The sequence below is a fragment of the Cebus imitator genome, unplaced genomic scaffold (genome assembly GCF_001604975.1).
Source record: "Cebus imitator isolate Cc_AM_T3 unplaced genomic scaffold, Cebus_imitator-1.0 Scaffold475, whole genome shotgun sequence".
NCBI classification, from domain to species: Eukaryota; Metazoa; Chordata; class Mammalia; order Primates; family Cebidae; genus Cebus; species Cebus imitator.
Window position 1 is genome coordinate 1608118 of NW_016107790.1, and position 18081 is coordinate 1626198.

Here is an 18081-nt window from a genome sequence, read left to right on the forward strand (position 1 = left end):
AAAAAAACTAAGACACAAGCACGCACATTAGCCTAGGCCTATACAGGGTAAGGATTATCAATATCACTGTCCTACCCACCTCCATATCTTGTCCCACTGGGAGGTCTACCATGTCATTGTAGTGTCAATGTCAATGTCAGTCGGGAGAGGAATTTTTCAGCTCCACTATAATCTTATGAGCCCACCATTGTATATGCAGTCCATCACAGACAAACATGCAGTGGCTGACTGGAGTTACTGGGGTGCTGATGAGGTGGTATAGCTGGGGGTGGTTGGCGGTTTTCCATTTTCTTGGTGGTCTGATATGGGTGTAACTGAGATCCAAGGCTCTGCTTGGTCACAACTGAGAGACCAGGCCCTGGGACGGGAGTGTTGGGGACAATGTTTTGGTGAGAGGGCCCCCGACAGAACAACCAGGGACTAAAAAGTCTGAGAAATGCAACAAAGGTAGTCAGGAGATGATTCAGCAAAGGCAGCAACAGAGATGTTTGAAAGCTGGGAGGAGAGAAGCAGGAAAGGGGGCTGTCAGAGCCAAGGGATGTAGGTAGCTGCACATGAAGCTGAACTAGAGGAAGGCACATTTTCTGGAAGATCCCCTCCCTTCCCCTGAAATCTCTTTATATAGTTCCTAGATTCTCTCCTCAAACAAAGGACCAGTCTTTCCAATAAATCTACAAATGATTTGGCTCCTGTTTTCCAAGGAAATGAATTCCTGTGAAATACTGGACTTAAGTTTCAGATGTCTGTATCACTCCTTATCCCTGTTATAGAGTGAATGAGGGACGCAGCCACAGTTACAGATGTAAAAAGAAGCCAAGTTTATTATAACCGAAGGCCGCAAAACATGGAGGAGGCTCAGTGTGGAGAAAGTCGGCAGTCACATGTCCTTTGACCACTTATGGAATGCATCTCTCTACTCCATTTCATCCAAGTGTCAACATTCTGACTCTCAGTCCTTGCCGCCGTCTTCGCCTTCAGAGAGAGCATAAGGAGTCGGCAGGTTGGCCCGCACGCGGCTCAGGGCCGGGCTGCAGCGGCAGTCTATGGTGGACAGACTTGGTCTTCTGTGTCTGCTGAGGTGGGACTTGAGGCTGACGCCCTGCCCACACGTCTTGCACACATACGGCTTCTCCCCCTTATGTGTCATTTGATGTAAGGTGAGGTGTGACTTTTGTATAAAGCCTTGGCCACACTCTCTGCACACACAAGGCTTCTCTTCTGAGTGAGCTCGCTTGTGTGTGATTAGAATCGACTTATTGCCAAAGCCCAGTCCACACTGCCTGCACATGTAGGGCTTCTCCCGCGAGTGCTTCCGCTTGTGCCTGATGAGACCGGCCTGGTGGCTAAAACCTCGCCCGCACTCCCGGCACACATACGGCTTCTCCCCTGAGTGCGTCCTCTGGTGTGCAACAAGGTTTGACTTCTGGCTGAAGCCTCGCCCGCACTCCCCACACACCATGGGCTTCTCCCCCGAGTGCGTCCTCTGGTGTCTGATGAGGTTGGACTGCTGGCTGAAGCCCCGGCCACAGTCCTTGCACACAATGGGCTTCTCCCCTGAGTGTATGTTCTGGTGTCTGTTGAGGTGGGACTTGAGACTAAAGCCTCGCCCGCACACTCCACACACATACGGCTTCTCCCCGGTGTGCGTCCGCCTGTGAGAGATGAGGGTTGAATTCTGGCTGAAGCTGTGCCCACACACCCCGCACACGTAGGGCTTCTCTTTGGAGTGTGTCCTCTGGTGGTTGACAAGGGTGGTCCTCTGCCTGAAGCAGCGCCCACACTCCTTGCAGGCGTAGGGCTTCTCCCCGGAGTGCGTCCTCTGGTGGGAGATGAGGTTTGACCTGTCACTGAAGCCCAGGCCGCAATCACTGCACACGATGGTCTTCTCCTCTAAGTGTGTCCTCTGGTGTCTCACGACGGCCGACTTCTGGCTGAAGCCTTTGCCGCACTCCCGGCACACGTAAGGCTTTTCCCCCGAGTGTGTCCTCTGGTGTATGATGAGGTTGGACTTCTGGCTGAAGCCTCGCCCACACTCACTGCACATGTAAGGCTTCTCGCCAGAGTGTGTCCGCTCGTGTATGATGAGCGTCGACTTCCGGTTAAAGCCTCGCCCACACTCCCTGCACACAATCGGCTTCTCCCCCGAGTGTGCCTTCTGGTGTCTGGCGAGGCTCTTCTTCAGGCTGAAGCCCTTCTCACACACCCCGCACACGTAGGGCTTCTCCCCTGAGTGTATCCGCTGGTGACTGAGCAGGTTTGTCATCTTGCTGAAGCTCAGTCCACACTCTCCACAGTTGACTGTTCCAAATCCTAAGACTTCTATCCTCTTCAACAATTTGTCTGTTTCCTCAGGGTTCCCCATCTGAGCTGGGCTGGCTTCCAACTCCACCCCTCTGAGGCCGTTCCGAGGGCTGACTGGCTGCCTCTGGGGTGGCCTGGAGAATGCTCCCAGAGTCCTTTTCTTTGTTTTTCCAAATAAGGGCCTGGCACCTTCTCCCTCGGGACCTTCTGGTCGATCACTCCAGGGACTCCCAGCAGAGGTTTGTTGCTGCCTCTCCTGGTCCACTGGGCCTGGATCCCCAGGCTGGATGTGATCTTCTGCACACAAGCATGTGAAGATCCAGGGGGGGTGATTACACAGCACGTGTTGCATGGGGAATTTCTGACCAGAGAAACCCGGAGGGCAGAAAGGATCGAGGTAGAGTTCTGGCTCTGGATCTGCCGCAGAGAGAAAAGTGTGAGTCACAACTGAGTCCTCAGTGGAGTCTGAACAGACTGCTTAGTCAGATCCCCAAGGCTTCAAAACCCTCAAGTGTCATCCAGCCAGGACTTCCTTTACATGGCCTACTCTCCAGCCTACTACTACTTCTTACGTATTCCATTACAATCCAGAAAACCCACTCGTTGAGACCTGTTCTACATATCAACTATACAAGCATCCCTGACATTTTGGGGTGTGTAAATAGGGCCAGTATGGAACACTTCCCCCGCACCTTCAATACAATTAATTACCTTCTAACTCACAACCACCCACACTGACATAAACCATGTCCACAAGTACTTTTTGCTTTGATGGAAAGAGGTCTAACCCTAGGACCCACGTGGAAATGTCCTTCCTTGTTTCCCTATGAGGACAAGGGGATGGGATGGAGAAAGCAGTTATTTGCAGTGAACAGAGAAGCCCTGGTGTAAGGAGGAGTGTGAGAGGGTGGTGAAACAGTGTGACACACCCAAACTCCTGTCTCCCCACTCAACAAAGATTTGTTAGATTACTCTGTGCCAGAATTTCTAGGACGCAGTGGGCTTTCAGCAATGGACATGACAGAGCCCAGGCCCCCAGTGACTTAAAAGATGCTCCCTCCTGGTACCCCTGACCCATTTCCATAATTAGTATAAATAAAATTTTCCCCAAAAATCAGTGTAAAAGAAGAAATTTTTACTTGTAGTACGTCTTGTGTAGGAGATGTCAACACTGAGTATACTGTTTATCACAACTGGGTCCAGTCAGCTGAAGGCAGTCGATGACCAGGCAATATGAAAATTGTGATGAGGTAGAGATCTCAATGGATCTACCCGAATGCTCTTTTCTTGACCAATGATCAAGCTTATGAAAACTGCGTACACATCCACATTCCAGAATGATTCCATGCTACATGGAATGCTAATTTTCGATCCTAATTACAATGAGCAGAGCCACCTTTCCCTAACACCTAAAATTCCTTACTCTTCCTACTCAGCAAACTGCTTAAGTGAATGTCTTCTCTCTGTGTTTCATTGCCTGGCCAGTAAATAAGCTCAACGTTTCTCCTTTCAGTAGCTCTGGTGGCCTCTACCTCAGGCTTTGATGACAAAAGAGCCACCAATCTAACCTGATGCCCGCCTCCCCCAACGCCAGCGCTGAGCAGCTCCTGCAGGAAAGCCTGCTCTTCCAGCCCTTGTGCTCAGGACAGGTGCCCAGTGGTCCCTCAAGATCCTTTCTCAGCAGTAAATCCTAGCTGCTTTCACTGAGTCCTCACTAAGTTTATTTGGTTTAATTGAGGTCGTCTGAGGTTCCACAACTCATAACTTATTTTGTATTTCGATTTCTGGCCAGCCAACTTCCTTGAGCTTATGGAAACTTGAGCTGGGTGGAGTCGTCAAATTTGATTTACTGACTGTTTTGTTTCTCTTGAATATGACGGGAGAAGGGAAGCAACTACTTGTATCTTCTTGGCTTACCTTCACACGTATTAGGTCACTGTAATGGGTAAGCAGGTCTTTCAGCAGTAAAAGAAACTCCTGTGTCTGTCCTGAGTTAAGCACAGTGACTATGATTTTGACACAGGTAATACCTCCCACCCACCCTTTTAAGAACCAAGGCTTCTGATATGTAGGCTTAATACAGCCCTAACTTCTGTGCCTATATGTAAAATGGCAGACTTCTATTTATACTACATGTATTTCAGAATTATAGCAGCACCTTCAGAGAAATCTGAACTTCAACATAGTTTAAACATTTATATGGAGTGACAAAAGAAAAACAAAACTTCAATTCTCTCTTAGGCAATTTTTTAGTTGGTCACCAAATCTGCCATTCTGTGTATACACTAGGAATATTTAGCTTGAGAAGAAATTTTAACACAAAATATTATCAGGTTAATGAATTAGTTTATAAAGTATTTTAAATCTAAGGTGCTATTGTACTGATAGGTTTATAGAGACTAATGGGCTCTGACACAAGTTTAAAATTAAAAATAAACTCGAGAACAACCAAATTAAAAAAAAACTAGGCCAGGAGTGTTGGCTCACACCTATAATCCCAACACTTTGGGAGGTCGAGGTGAGTGGATCACCTGAGGTTGGGGGTTTGAGACCAGCCTGCCCAACATGGCGAAACCCTGTCTTTACTAAAAATACAAAAATTAGCTGGGCATGGTGGTACACACCTGTAATCCCGGCTACCTGGGAGGCTGAGGCAGACGCTTGAACCCGGGTGGCGGAAGTTGCAGTGAGCCGAGATCACACCACTGCAATCCTGCCTGGGCAATAGAGCAAGATGCTGTCTCATTTAAATAAAAAGAAAAAAAAAAAAAAAAGAAAAGAAAGAAAGAAATATGCCAGTTTCTGAAGAAAATCTTTCTTGCCGCAGCTGCAGCTCTGGCTCTGAAGAAGAAAGTTTAACTGTGGTATGAGCCAGGTGCCTTGGTTGTTCGGTCACACTATAAGAAAGAAATGTGAGGCACTCAGGGCTTTTCTAGTACAATATGTAAACAACCTTACTAGCTGGTATACAGCTAACTGTAAAGGGGGGAAATCAATATTTCAAAATAAGATAAAGCCTGTAAATGAGACAAATGTAATGTCTTCTCCCTTATTTTATCAGTGTAAATATAACATTAGCATAATATTCTAGTGATATAAAACTTGGTTCATATGAAACTCAAAGAAAGTTTAACTAAACTTCCAAGACTAATACATAGGTTCAGCATCCCCAATCTTCAAAGTTCCAAAATCTGAAAATCTTTAAGCACCAACATGCAGCCACAAGTAGAAAATTCCACATCTGATCTCAGGTGACTGGGTGCAGTCAAAACACAGGCACACGAACTCAGTTTATTCACCACCCTCAAGGAAAAATATAATTATCTTCAGGCTAAGTGTATAAGGTATACAACAATCATAAATGAAATTCCTGTTTAGACTTGGGTCTTATACCCAAGATACTTTATTATGTATATGGTAATATTCCAAATTGCAAACCAAACAAACAAAAACCCACAATCTGAAATACTTATGGTCCTAAGCATTTTGGATAAGGGATACTCAACCTATACTGATTTTAAACATCAGATAGGCTAACATTGCATTCATAAATATTTAAGATTAGGCATATATAGATATATGTGTCCAACTAATATCTTATAATTTACAGATAGTGCCAGAAATTATGTGAATCTACAATTACTTTACTCAAAGTAAATACCAGATACAGCATATTTTTCAGGCAATTTTTAACTTAAGACTGATAATGTTGTTTTTCAATATCTATGATCTCTATTAGGAAATCATTATAAGAATAAATACTAAGCCGGGTGTGGTGGCTCAAGCCTGTAATCCCAGCACTTTGGGAGGCCGAGGCGGGTGGATCACGAGGTCAAGAGATTGAGACCATCCTGGTCAACATGGTGAAACCCCGTCTCTACTAAAAGTACAAAACATTAGCTGGGCATGGTGGCGCGTGCCTGTAATCCCAGCTACTCAGGAGGCTGAGGCAGGAGAATTGCCTGAACCCAGGAGGCGGAGGTTGCGGTGAGCCGAGATCGCGCCATTGCACTCCAGCCTGGGTAACAAGAGTGAAACTCCGTCTCAAAAAAAAATAAATAAATAAGAATAAATACTGTTGTTAAAAAATTCAAAAACAAAACTATACAAAGTGTTCCCAAGCAATAATTTTTACTTGCATTTTTGCCTAATCTAATGAGATCAGCCTTATGTTATTTTAGAGACTGAAACATAAAATATTGCCCATCAACGTTATATATGCTTAAAGACATGTACAATTATTTAGTTTGCCAATAAACAGAAAGAGAGCTTAAACTTAACAATAAAAAAAAGGAACTATAACATGGTGTGTAATTTCTGTAGTCCATGTGCAAAATAACTAATTTTTGTCTTCTGTATACTCAACTTAGAAAATAAAAGCTCTATTTTTACTTGACAAGATTTTCAACTTCTCATTCTTTATTGTTTAAAGTTTTCAGAGATAGGATCTCTCTCTGTGGCCCAGGCTGAAATGTAGTGGTACAATTATAGTTCACGTAGCCCAAACTACTGGGCTCAAGAAATCCTCCCTCCTTAGCTTCCTGAGTAGCTGGGACTACAGGCACACACCACCTCATCCGGGTTATTTATAAAAATTTTTTTACAGGCAGGGTCTCACTATGTTGCCCAGCTGGTCTTGAACTCCTGGCCTCAAGTGATCCTCCTGCCTTGGTTTCCCTCGAATATAGGCGCAAGCCACAGCACCTGGCTTTAATTCTCATTCTTATGCTTCTGTGTTACCTCTTACCAAGCTCGTTAGTCAATTTAAATAACAAGGATTATTCACTTCAGGAGGGTATACAATTCTTCATAATTATGGTTAACTCCTGTTACTTTTTAAAAAACAAATTAATTTTTAAATTGACAAATAAAAATGTATATATTCATTGTGCACATTGTGAAATACATAGAAATTGTGACATGGCTCAATTGAGCTAATTAACATATGCATCACCTCACATACCTATCATTTTTTGTGTTGAGAACACCTAAAATCTACTCTCTTAGTGATTTTCAAAAATACATATAGTGTTGTTAACTGCAGTCATCACGTTATACAACAGATCTCTCGAACTTATTCCTTCTATGTGACAATCCTTTGACCACCATCTTCCCCCACAACCCCCAACCTTTAGTAACCACCATTCTATTCTCTGCCTCTATGAGTTCAACCTTTTTATATTGCACATATAAGTAAGATCGTGCGGTATTTGTCTTTCTGTGACTGGCTTATTTCACTTAACATAACATCCTCCAGGTTCATCCATGTTGTTACAAATGATTCTGTTACATTTATTGAATTAGCATTCTGATCACTGAAACAGCCAAGAAAATTCAATGCTTTTCTTGTAACTAGCCTATTTTGAGGATTCTGATATTGCCTGTCTTAAATCCAAGTCCCAAATATAGAATAATGAAACTGTTAAGATGTATTTTACATCTACAACTGTCTTCCTTCTGTTACACATATATTTTTGGTTTCCAAGACAGCTTCCTGGACAATCACAATGACTTGTTCCTTGGATTGCACAGCATTCTTTTTAAATTGCTCAACATCATTGTGAGAGCTGCTGTTTTTCTTTAATTTAAATCAAGGATTAAAAACAAGACTTTGGGAGGCCAAGGAGGGTGGATCGCCTGAAGTCAAGAGTTCGAAACCAGCATGACCAACATGGTGAAAACTGTCTCTACTGAAAATACAAAAAATTAGCTGGGCATGGTGGTGCATGTCTGTAATCCCAGCTACTCAAGAGTCTGGGGCAGGAGAATCACTTGAACACAGGAGGCAGAGGTTGCAGTGAGCTGAGATTGTGCCAGGCATTCCAGCCTGGGCAATAAGAGCAAAACTCCCATCTCAAAATAAATAAATAAATAAATAAAGAAAAATAAAAAATAAGAGACAAAAAACATAGGTTTCACTTTAAGACAATGACAGGTAAGCTGCTTGTTATTAATATAAATGTTTTGATAATTCTATACTTTTCAGGTTGAGAAAAACACATATTTGTGTAATGTACAAAGGTTAGGGTATATAGCATTTTCCCAGCCTCCACCTGCCAATTCTAGAATGAACACACAGGTCAGATAATGCCCCTACATCCTCTCCTTCTCTGTCCAACATCATCTCCATGTCCTTGGCTAGACCTACCTCTGTTGTCCTTTGAGAGGAAGATTTTTCTAAGATTCCCTCAAGCAGATAGACAGCTTATTACAGAGCGGGGTGAATGTCCTTGTTTTGTAACGTGGCTTCTACACCATTACCTACCATACTTCTTTTAGGATCATCCAGAGGCCTCCTGGTTTCACACACTGCCTTGAATATCTGATTACCTATCAGCCTCACATCCTCTCCACACCAATACCTATCAGCACTCTCAGGGTGCTCCACAGGGCTGAGCCCCTCCCTGGCTAAGACTCCAGCCTCTCAGTGACACTGACTTCACCTGTACTGTGAATGCTGTTCACAGAAACTGCACAATCTTCACATTCTCTCCAGTGCACATTCCCTTCTTTGACATAGCCTTTTCTTCTACCTTCCGGCTCACTTTGCTCAAGCATCATGGGCATGTTGGTTCCTGACCTTTTTTGGGGCTTCAATCCATGACCTTTCAGCTTATACACCAGTCCCTCATCTTTACTTCTTCATACAACTGAGATCCAATGGACTTATACATCCAACTGACCTTTTATGGAACTATATATTCAATGGAGAGTCTATGAAACCATCATGGTGCTCTCACAAGCATGCTGTTCTGGGCTGAGTTGTGTTCCCCCCAAATTCTTATGTTGAAGTTGTAACCCCTAATGTGACTGTATGTGGAGACAAGGATTTTAAAGAAGTAATTAAGGTTAAATGAGGTCATGAGGGTGTGCTCTAATCCAATGGGGCAGGTGTTCTTTTAAGAAGAGGAAGAGACAACAAGAATGTATAAGCATAGAGAAAGGGGCTATGTGAGGACACAGGGAGAAGGCAGCCATCCGTAAGTTCAGGAGTGAGGCCTCAGAGCAACCAAACCTGCTGACAACTTGATCTTGGACTCCTGGCCTCCAGAACTATATGTAAATGAATTTTTGTTGTTTAAGCAACTTAGTCCATGGTATTTTGCTACGGTGGCCCAAGGTGACTATAGGGGTTCAGTCAGGATGGTGGGAGAGATTGTAAAACTATAATAGTCACAAACCTTCTTGGGAGGCCGGAAGATTTTTGCAAAAGCCTTAGGAAGGGAATTATGGCTGAAGGTAGCCTAATCCCCTTTTCCTGTGCAAATGACATAGAGTACATACAAAGGAATGTAAGGGAGTTTATCTATATAAGTTGTTTACTCATGTGATCCTAAAACTAACCTTTAATCATTTGCAGGCCAGATGGCTCTCTCAGGGGGAGGGCAACCAGGTTTGGTCTTTGCTTTAGGCCTCAGAACCTGGCCTTTAATCATTATCCACAGGTGTGTTGACTCAGAGTGTCTGTTATTAAATATATACTGAATAAATGCCTGGAGTGCCAGCTGACCGGGGCCAGTGGCTGCTAACTCTCTCTACAACGTCTGTGGCCACGTATTCCTAGCCCACTCTTTCACTGTGTTCTGTGTTTGAGTGTATTTACTCATCTGTCACTGGGCCAGGATCTGCAGGTTGGACCCCAACAGGTGACTAATACAGATGCTTTACTTCCTTTGCCCTGACCTCCCTTCTTTCCTAGCACTGTAGTAAAACACCTACTCATCTGCCTCATAGTCAACCCCTGAACAAGTCTCATGAAATTTATCAGTTATTAAGTAAACATGAAAGGCTAAAGTCCCTATTAAAAGTCAACACCATTTGGTTTGACAGCAAATGCAACACCAGCTACATGCTGCTGCTTAAAAGCAAAACACCCAAATGACATTGTTTTTATTTTAAAAGGATGAACAATAAAATACCAAAAATACGCACAAAAAAGTGTCATGCTAAGACTAATAAGAAATAAAGAGGACATTAAAGGAAAGAATATCACATGGAACTACGAGAATTTCAGTATGAAAAACTTCATTAATGAATATTATCATGAACCTTTATATACCTAATAGTACAATAAAGTGAAATATAACACAAAAACTTAGAAATAAATGAAGAACTTGATATAAATTACAATGACTGTGGAGACCCTTAGGATTCCTTCTAACAGATGAACAGTAAGGAAATAAGCAAGGTGAAAAATAGAAACAATTTATATTACATATGTTTTAGTACCTCAATTCAAAGACAGAATTAATGAATTTTATAAAAACAAGAGGAAAAAATTTCCTACCTAGAAAAAGATAATATATACTTCTGTGCATGAAAAATTTATAAAATTGTCAAAAGAATTTAAAAAATTAAAACACATATGTAATTTCTTGAAGTTATCTATGCCTCTGTCATTTAAAAATAATGCAAAGTAGGATGAAAAATTCTCAGCAGCCCCTTTTCCAACCCTCCCCAATTCTATCCCCACAGAGGTAACCATTAACAATGGTAAATAACAACAGACTTCTATGTTCACATAAACATAGGGATATATACTCTTTCACACCCTTCTCTTTATTTAACAAAAAACTAAACTGCGTAATATACAAAGTCCTGTAACTTTTTCACTTAATAAGGTATTCAGTGTCTGATTTAAAGAAGATAAAGAAAAATTTGATTATAATTAGTGAATAGAGAGGAAATCTCACAACAAGGAAAAGTGTAGTAAAATTAAATGGAAACTGCAGAACTGAAAAAAAGTGAAATGAAGGATTCACTGGTCAGAGCTTAGCATATGGAAATGACAAATGAGACAGTACACTTGAAGATGGACCAAGAGAAATCATCCAATCTAAAGAACAGGGAGAGAAAAAGATTTAAAAATATGGAAAGGATCAATAACCTGTGGGATTATATAAAAAGGACTTATATACATGTACCTGTAGTCCCAAAAGTGGACAGAGAGAATCTGGCAGATAAAAACATGTAAAGGAAGAATGTACTTAAGGCAGTCACATCACAGTGGAACTGCTGAAGATCAAAAGTACAGAAAAAAGTAGTCAAGGAAGCAAAGCTAAATTATGTTCAATGGTGACTTCTCCATTAGAAACAACGGCAGGCAGAACAATGGAATGTTATCTTTCAAGTGCTGAAAAAATAACCAATGTAGAATTCTATATCTAGTGAAGACACACTTCAAGAATGAAGGTAAAATAAAGACACTTTCAGAAGGAATAGAGAATATTGTAACACAAGAAATGCCAAATAAAGTCCTTAAAGTTCAAGAAAAATAATACCAAAGGCAAACTCAGGTTTAAAAAAAAACCAGAAAATGATAAATTACCTGGATGAGTTAAAGACTATTTTTTCTCTTAATTAAAAAAATACATGGTAGAAAATAAATACGTATGAGTATTTATAAAACAAACATTTTAATATTGTAATAAGGAGTATATAATACAAATAACAAATATAGCATAAAGGATGTTGGGAGGAAGGGGTGACTGGAACTATGCAATTGCAATGCTCTTACATTTTATATTTTGCTCAGATTAAATATTAATAGAATATACAAAGTTAATGTATTGTACTCCCTTAGAGCACAGGCTAGCAAATTTTTTCTTAAAGATAGTCAATAGTTCAGGCTTTGATGGTTAAGAGGCCAAATTAAGGATTTTATATAGTTATATAACATTATAAAATATAAAAGCCATTCTTGAATAGCTCACAGTTTTTTTAGAATTCCATTTCAATTTCTCTATTGACTTTTTAGATTTCTTCCTCCCACTGGACTTGCCTTTTTTCTTTAGGTCACAGTTGTTTCCATATTCTTGATGATCTTTTTTAAAAACAATAACAAGAGAAAGAAGCCCATAAATATGTCAGAGAACTGAGTGAGCCAGAGAGGAGAAACCCAGTGGGAGGAAGGAGACAAGAGACCCACCAGGAAAGACCCATCCATACTCAAATGAAGATGGAGATCTGGAAGGAGGCCATGTCAGGCAATCTAAACAGAAGCCCAGGAGGTCAGGGGAACAGCTTCCCTCCCAGCACCTGAGCAATACCTCCTCTCCCCCAGTCCTCTGAGCTGCTGAGCTGCTGTCTCATTTGCCCAGGGTTTTCCCACTCACCTGGACAGGTGGCTGGTGGGCATTTTTTCTCCTCTCTCCAGGTCTCTTTCCCTTGCTCCAGTTGGGTGATGATTTCTGGTTTAGAAAATGAAATTCCTGCTCACAGGAAAAGAAAATAACGTCACTAGATTATGGGCTCAAGCGCCCATTCAATAATTCAGAGCCAAACTGGCTAGGAAACTTCAAAGGTAGTACAAAGCCCTGAGATGGAAGGGGTGAGTGGGGTTCTCAGAAATGGAAGGGATGAGTGGGCAGTGAACTCAGACGAGAGCACACTGATTCTATTCCATGCTAGGTAGATGAACATCTCTCTCATTTAAAACGATTTAACACAGGAAGAGAGCCCCAGCCTGAGAAAAAAGGACTAGAAATGCAGAGTGGCACACCCATATACACATGTACACACACAACAAATCTACCCATTTTCACCTCTGCAAAATCAGACCCTCCCTGGGGAAACAGAAATAGAATGTGGTTGCTTTTTAGTCCAACCCAAAGGTCAAGTCACAGAGTAAGATGGCTGCTTCAAGCATAGCCTAAAATTCTCACCAATAAAAATGAGAATCCAACAGATACCATGCTTACCCAGTGAGACCAGGTTGCTGTAGTTCTCCAGCATCACCTCTCTGTACAGAGTCCTTTGAGCAGGGCTCAGCAGCCTCCACTCATCCTGGGTGAAATCTACAGCCACATCCCTGAATGCCATGTGTGCCTGTAACACAAAACCAAGCCCTGCTCACTCAGAAGCCAGCCATGCCCATGGCAGGGTGAGGGGCAGGGAGAAGGCTGCCCTGAGGGAGGCAGGTGAGATACCAAGACCCCTACCTTTGACAGTGACCCTGGTGCCATGGTTCCAAGACTTTTAAATCTGTCTCTATCTAGGCAGTGGCATTTATGAGCCTATACAGTCAAGGTTCTGGGGGGCCATACAGGGTATATGTGCAAAAAAAATGGAGTCTCTACATTTTGGGAACTTTCAATCTACACAGACAGAAGAGCAAGCAACACATAAAATTTAAGCAACAATAAAGGATAACAGGTTTTCTGAGTTTTAAGAATTTAAAAGATCAAATAGTCCACTACAACTCAGTAATTCCTCAAAATCCTATGGCTTGGCTTTCTTGGGCCTGATGGTCACAAGCAGAGAGTAGCGAAGCACCGGAAATATAGTGCCTGGGTATGAGACCCACCTCTGCCACCAAATAGTATCCCAGTTTTCTTACCTGTGAAATGTGGAGAACAGTTCATTAAACTTCAGGCCACAGACTGTGAGTACTCACCATGGAGCTTCTTGGCCATTCAGTCCAAAAATTCATCTTTGCACCTTGTTCTCATGCCCCTGCCAGTCTTATTCTTTTAATTTTCTTAGCATGGAAAATTTTCTTAGCACAGAAAATTAAAAGAATAAGACTGGCAGGGGCATGAGAAAACCCTTTCTAATCTCTGTTCTGAAAACCTGGAATAGAGATTAGAAAGGGTTTTCTAAGACAGGGCCTGACAACTTGGTCTTGGAAAATGGGTTGAAATCAAGGGAAGACGAAAGTGCTAGGCACTACAGATGAGGCATGTGGGGCACAGGGATAAGGACATTATGAGCGAAGGAAGACAGGAAGCCAGAATGTGGACAGGGAGGCCCCCAAGGAGGAATAAAAGCTACCTCCTGGTAGAATCCAGAACTTTTTCATCATCTCACATCGAAACACTGTAACTATTCAACAGTAACTTCCCATTCTTCCCTCCCCCTAGATCCTAGTAATGACCATTTTGCTTTCTGTCTCCACTATACATGTGGTTATTCTATGTAGCTAAAATAAGTGTAATCACATATGTCTTTTTGTGTCTGACTTATTTCACTTAGCATGTCTGCAAGATTTATCCATGTAAAGTATGCACTCAGCATTTACTTCCTTGTTAAGGCAAATAATACTAATACTCCATTGTGTGTATATACTACATTTTGTTTATCTATGCATCTACTAATGGACATTTGGTTTGTTTCTATCTTCTGACTATTCTTCCATGTACATGGTTGTATAAGTATTTGGTGGAGTCCCATCAGTTCTCTTGGGTATACACTGAAAAGTGGAATTACTGGATCAAACAGCAATTCTATAGGAACCACCATACTGTTTTCCACAGCAGCTGTACCATTTGCATTCCCACCAGCAATACACAAGGGTTCTATTTTCTCCACATCCCTGTCAACACTTACTGCTTTCAGGTTTTGGGGTTTTTAAAAGTAATAGCCATACTAATGGGTATAAGGTGGCATCTCATTGTGGTCTTCATTTGCATTTTCCTAATGTGAATGACAGTGAACATCTTTTCAGGTGATTATTGGCCACCTGTATATCTGCAAAAATAACTATTCAAATGCTTTGTCCATTTTTAAGTTGGGGTGTTCTTTCATTGTTGTAAGTTGTAGGAGTTCTTCATAAATTCTAAATATTAATCCCTTATCAGATATGTGACTTGCAAACATATTCCCTTCCTTTGATTAATGAAAGTTTTAAATTTTGATGAAGTCCAAGTTCTCTATTCTTTTCTTTTATTGACTATGTTTTGGTGTCATTTCCAAGAGATCATCACCAAATCCAATGTTATAAAGATGTTCCCCTACGTTTTCATCTACAAATTTTATAGTTTTCATTCTTATGTTTAGGTCTTTGATCCTAAACAGTTAATTTGCATATATAGTGTTAGGTAAGGATTCAGCTTCATTTTTCTGCATATAAATATACAGTTTGCCAAACAGTATTTGTAGAGTATATTGTCTTTTTCATATTGAGTGGTCTTGGCACTCTTGTCAAAAAGCATTTGACCATATATACAAGGGTTTATTTCTGGGCTCGCTATAAGACTTGTAAGTCTATTTTTATGCCAGTACCATGGTTTGGGTTGCTGTTGCTTTGTAGTAAATTTTGAAATCAGGAATGGTAAGTCCCCCCAACTTGGTTCTTTTTCATGGTTGTTTTAGGTATTTAGTGTCCCTTGAGATTCTATATCAAGTTTAAGACGAATTTTTCTATTTTTCATATAGAACTGTATAATGTCCTTTTATTTCAACCTGAAAGACTCATTAATATTTCTTGTAGGTCTAGTGGTTGTCATCTCCACCAGCTTTGACTAATCTGAGAATGTCTTAATTCTGCCTCAGTAGTCAAGGGCAGTTTTGCCAGATATAGAATTCTTGGTTGGCAGGCTTTTATTTTTTCTTTTAGCACTTTGAATACATCAACCCACTGCCTTCTCGCCTGAGAGGTTTTGCATAAGAAATTTGCTAACAATCTTATTGATAATCCCTTATATGTAACAAGTTGCTTTTTTCTTGTTGCTTTCAAAAATCTCTGTCACCTTTGGGTTTTTATGCTTTGATTACATTGTGTCTCAGTGTGGGTCTTTTTCAGGTTTTCCCACTTGTAGTTCATTGAGCTGCTTGGATATTTATAGTCAAGTTTATAGTCAAGTCTTTCATCAAACTTGGGAAGTTCTCAGCCATTATTTCTTCAAACAATCTCTCTGTCCCTTTCTCCTCTTCTCCTTCTGGGACTCCCATAAGGCAAAGCTGATTCATTTGATAGTATCCCATAGTTTCCTTAGGCTCTGTTCACTTTTCTTTAATCTGTCTGTGTCCCTCAGACTTGATAATTGTCCTGTCTCCTGGTTTGCTGATTCTTCTGTCTGCCTAAACCACTTCTGAATCTCTCTAATGAACTTTTCTTTTCAGTTGTACTTTTTAACTCCAAAATTTATTTTTGGTTTATTTTTATGTTTTCTGTTCCTTTACTTATGTTTCCAGTTTGTTCTTACATTGTTTTCTTGGCTTTCTCCACACCTTCTTTTAGCTCTTTAAGATGGCTATTTTAAAGCCTTTGTTTAGTAAGTCCATTATCTGGCTTGTTTTCAGTTTATTCATTTTTTCCCTTTGAATGTTCCATACTTTCCTAATTGCCTTATGATTTTTGTCAAAAACTGGACATTTAAATCTTATAAACCAGCAACTCTGTAAGTCAGAGTCTCCCTTTTGTTTGTATTTTTGTTTTTTTATATTGATGTAGGGTGTCTCCATGCTAAGTATCAGCCTGAGTTGTAAGCTTAAGGTCTTCTCAGGTGTTTTCTGAGCCTGTGCCTTTCCATAGGTATTCCTTCTACATTCCCTCTATATGCAGTTGCTTTTCATTACACTAGTCCTGAAATATTTGGCTCTCAAAGGAGGGAAAAGAGAACTTCAGTGGGGGAAAACAGACTCTGGCTCCTTAAATTCCCTAAAAGCCACTTTAGCTAATGAGGGTTACAACTAGCTGACATAGCTTTTAGGGGATTTAAGTGGACCACCTCTGTGATCAGAAACAGCAATCAGAACACAGATACTCAATATTTGGAGTAAAGGGCCCTTATTGTCCACTGGGTATCCCACAAACCATGTAGAAGCTGATCCAGGGATATATGCCAGCTACCTGCCACAGGGCTGGCAGGGTGGATGATAAGTATCTGCTACTATACTAAGAGCTAAAATTCACTGTGACTTACCTCTATGCCTCCCTCTGGGAGCTGGAGGCCTTCAACTAGACTCCAGATTTCCAAAATAGGTACACCTGACAGATTCTGCCAGCATAACTGTTGTCTAGGTGGGGACACAGATTCCAGAATCATCCCATTCCATTACTATGATGTTACTCTCAGGCAGTAGAACTTTTGAAGCTGAACAAAGAAATGCAGACTCTATCGCAAACTGTAGAAATGTGTTGTTCAGTTAACTACTAGGTGAATAACTGTTTCATGTGTTGTGTGGACAGCGATGCTGAGGCAGGGAAGCAAGTAAGAGGAATTGGAGCTGAACTCTACTAGGCACCAACAGGCCAGTCAGGGTAAAAGAAGGCCATGTGTCCATCCCGTTACAGCCAGTAATGGAGACAGGAAACACTCACCATTCCCCTGGCTCTCCAGGACCCTGTGGCCTTTTTTCCTTGTCTCCCTAAAGAAGGATGATATCTCAGAAGGTAGATCTGGGTAAGGAAAACAGAAATGAGAGGGTGTCAGGTGGAAATGCTCTTTCCATGAGTGAAGCAGGGCCTGCTCATTAACCCCACAACTGGGGGAGCAGCAGCATAATGGGGAATGTATAAATCAAAGAAAAGATACTGGGGAGTTACTGCCTAACTGGTATGGAGTTTCAGTTTGGGAAGATGAAAACATTTCTGAAGATAGATAGTAGGGATGGTCGTGCAACAATATGAATGTACTTCATGCCATTGACTTGGACACTTCAGAATGATAAATTTTATGTTATATATACTTACTACAAAAAAAAAAAGGTCTGGCCAAAAATCATCATTCAAAGCAAGACATAACAGGGGAAACTTAGCAAAAAGACTGATGATGAGCTTTTAATACACATAATTGTAAGCCTAGCACTAAAAGGGGGAGAAGAGAGAGAGAAAGAAAACAAATGCTAATGTTTTAGGGTAGTGTGTCCTGATAAGGTAGAAATGTCACTGAAATACAAGACACAGGGGAAAAAGAAAGTAGAAAAAGGTTTCTGATCATACCATAGGCAACAGGTAGGAATTAAAGGGAATACACAAAATAAAATTATAGAATTGCTTTAAAATAACGGTAATAAAAGAATCTGGCTTGGACAACACAGTGAGACTTCATCTCTACC

At 41.1% G+C, this 18081-nt stretch overlaps 2 protein-coding genes across 2 annotated transcripts in view; both read right to left on the reverse strand.

Moving 5' to 3' along the window:
* Nucleotides 1–794: 794 nt before the first annotated feature.
* On the reverse strand, nucleotides 795–4760 carry ZNF133 (zinc finger protein 133). Its single transcript, XM_037732857.1, has one exon. It carries the CDS (start codon nucleotides 2651–2653, stop codon nucleotides 950–952), a length of 1704 nt encoding a protein of 567 aa, XP_037588785.1. The 5' UTR covers nucleotides 2654–4760; the 3' UTR covers nucleotides 795–949.
* A 285-nt stretch (nucleotides 4761–5045) lies between these two features.
* LOC108292060 (zinc finger protein 793) overlaps nucleotides 5046–18081 on the reverse strand; it is a 20478-nt gene continuing 7442 nt past the window's right edge. The window contains 5 exon segments of the mRNA XM_037732858.1: nucleotides 5046–6186; nucleotides 6188–6338; nucleotides 12413–12512; nucleotides 13002–13128; nucleotides 17345–17422. Coding sequence (XP_037588786.1) covers nucleotides 6082–6186; nucleotides 6188–6338; nucleotides 12413–12512; nucleotides 13002–13128; nucleotides 17345–17347 — 486 coding nt within the window. The 5' untranslated portion in view covers nucleotides 17348–17422 and the 3' untranslated portion in view covers nucleotides 5046–6081.

Bases quoted from the DNA above. Each gene is read 5' to 3' on its own strand.
- ZNF133 (XM_037732857.1), bottom strand. From the start codon at position 2,653: ATGCAACACGTGCTGTGTAATCACCCCCCCTGGATCTTCACATGCTTG.